The sequence below is a fragment of the Octopus bimaculoides genome, chromosome 13 (assembly GCF_001194135.2).
Source record: "Octopus bimaculoides isolate UCB-OBI-ISO-001 chromosome 13, ASM119413v2, whole genome shotgun sequence".
Classification (NCBI taxonomy): Eukaryota; Metazoa; Mollusca; class Cephalopoda; order Octopoda; family Octopodidae; genus Octopus; species Octopus bimaculoides.
In genome coordinates, this window is record NC_068993.1 from 17,853,549 (window position 1) to 17,856,351 (window position 2,803).

Here is a 2,803-nt window from a genome sequence, read left to right on the forward strand (position 1 = left end):
TAAAAAAGGGTTTTGTATGATCGTGTATAGAGGAATATATTATTTAAAAGAGTTCCAACTCTGTCTGTTTTTTATGTTTTATTTATATTCTTATAAAATTAATGCGGGATATAGAATATGGAATATATAATATAAATAGTAAAATGAAATGAAGTATTGAATGTCTTATTGAATATAAGAAATATTGAGTATTAAATATATAAGGACTAGTATACTTTCATGCCTCATGGCATTCATCAAGGTCCCGTCTGACAGATGTACTGTCAGTACATCTGACTTGTATACTTTCATGAGGCATGAAAGTATACTAGTCCTTATATATTTAATACTCAATATTTCATATTTTCAATAAGACATTCAATACTTCATTTCATTTTACTATTTATATTATATATTCCATATTCTATATCCCGCATTAATTTTATAAGAATATAAATAAAGCATAAAAAACAGACAAAGTTGGAATACTTTTAAATAATATATATGTGTGTGTGTGTGTGTGTGTGTGTGTGTGTGTGTGTGTACACACACATACACGACAGGCTTCTTTCAGGTTCAAATCCACTCATAAGGCTTTAGTTGGCCCAGGACTATAATAGAACACACTTGCCCAAGGTGTAACACAGTGGGACTGAGTTCAGAACCTTGTAGTTGGAAAGAAAACTTCTCACCTCACAGTCATGCCCACATCTATATGATAATGATGATGATGCTGATTTTCAAGAGCACTACAAAAAAAAAATCTACAACAGTTGTCACTCACAAGTGAGTATGACTTGTAGAATGTATCATGCTTTTGATAATCATTTTATGTGCCTTCACAGCTGCAAGCAGCCATGGACATTCTCTTGGCTCTCTCACCGTGTAACCTAGCAGAACATCCAGGATGTGACAGCTGAAGGATATGATAACTGTGCCAGCACTTGGCTTGTACTCATTTAGTTAAGTGAGGTGGAGCTACATGAAGTGAAGTGTCTTACTGAAGGACACAATGCATCATGTTCTAGGAATCGGATCCATGACTTTATAATTGTGAACATAATGCCCAAACCATTTGGCCAAGGGTCTTACGAGAGCAATCATTACTGTAAATAAAGTATGTGTCTGACTTCAATACCTCGAATCATTCATGGTGAGCTCAGAGAAAAACAAAGGGCATAGAGGCCTTGCTTGAAAAGCATTCAGTGATATGAAGAATATCAAAATATCCAGCCTTTTTAGACATAAATCTCTATGAGTATGAAACTTGGAATTTTACTAGTCCCTCAATGGCTATTGTTTTCAGATGCTCCAGATAACCTTCAGTGTTTGCTGGATGCAGAAAGTGACCAATGAAGAATCTATGCTGATCTTCCCCAGTTTATAGCAGGAAGATTTAAGAAGGTGACAGTAACTTGCTGAGTATTGTCTGAGACACCTAAAGTGTGTTGCCTGCCAGCCAAGACATTATCAGGAAATGCTCAACTCATGTGATGATGGATCATCAAGTCTTCTAAGACTCTGGTGGAGTACATTGGTACTATGATAGCTGAACACAAGACACTGATGATGGAATGGGATATGTGGCATATCTGTCATCATGATCAATACAAATGGAAGTTGTAGTTGACAGAGGATGTGGATAAATGATGAAATATCTTAGATGATTAAACAATAAACCCACATGCATCTCTATCAAAGCATCAGTGTTAAAATTTCTCTGTAAATTTCATTTAGCTAACCATAAAATGTACATTTATAACATATTTCTCTTAAAGAGGTTAAAGTAGCTGACCACACTAAGAAATTATTTACTAGTTGATTTCAGTTATCTGTTATTTAAAAAAAAAAAAACATAAGTAAGAGAAACAAAAAATATTGATTCCATACCGTTTCACATAGGAAAACACAACCACCAAAATAATCAGTATAATAACTAGAGAGCCGATAATGCTCAAAACGACACCTGGAAAAAAAATGGTAAAGAAATTAATAAAATCACAATGGCGAAAGTGTGAATGAATGAACGAGCCCATTCATCTTTCTACTCACCTATCCATCCATCCATCCACTCATTCAACTAACCATTTAATCAATCAGTTATCATTTAATGTCCATTTTTATGCTACATCAAGTGGACAGTTCAGCAGGATCCATCTAGCCTGAGAGATGTGTTTACCTCCAGTGCTTGCCTTGGCTAGGTTTCTGTGACTGGATGTCCTTCCTCACACCAGCTACTTTACAGAGTGTATTGGGTGCATATTTTGTGACACCAGCACCAGTGGGATTATTGAGAAATATGCAAGACAAGACCCCTTCATAGAGAGACAGGCTGAACTGGAAATAGTGTCTTGCTATAGAAAAGATACATTCTTTTTCTTTGTTGTGTATCCAGCAGGAAAGAAAGGATGGTGGAAATAAGGCAGCAGAATGTACTTGCAAGGTAAAAGAAGGTGGATAAAGAGAGTAGGAGTAGAGAATCAGGGATGGAAGTATGGGGAGGTAGAGGGGATTAGGTAAAGTGTGTGTGGAAGTGAGGGACACAGACCAAATGTACACAGAGCTAGATATAGTGAGTTACAAGAATGGGTGTTGATAGCAGAGGTGACAGAATGTTTAGTGGGACTGAGTTTAGTTATATATATATATATGTAAATATATAAAAACAAAAGGATAAAGAGAGCAAAGGCAAGGTTGAAGAATTTTATGGATAGAGTCTTACAGCTGTTTCTGGGAAGATCCAGTACTTCCCTTCATCGGAGACAGAAAAAATAAAGTTATCTATTATTATATCCATAGGCGGATATTTTTAGTATGAAGTGGT

General features: G+C 35.7%; 1 protein-coding gene across 1 annotated transcript in view; it reads right to left on the bottom strand.

Moving 5' to 3' along the window:
- Positions 1-2,803, bottom strand: part of LOC106882248 (uncharacterized) — a 16,618-nt gene that overhangs the window by 818 nt on the left and 12,997 nt on the right. Inside the window, exon 6 of the mRNA XM_052972570.1 lies at positions 1,870-1,945. Within this exon, the coding sequence (XP_052828530.1) occupies positions 1,870-1,945 (76 nt within the window). The remainder of the gene's footprint in view (positions 1-1,869; positions 1,946-2,803) is intronic.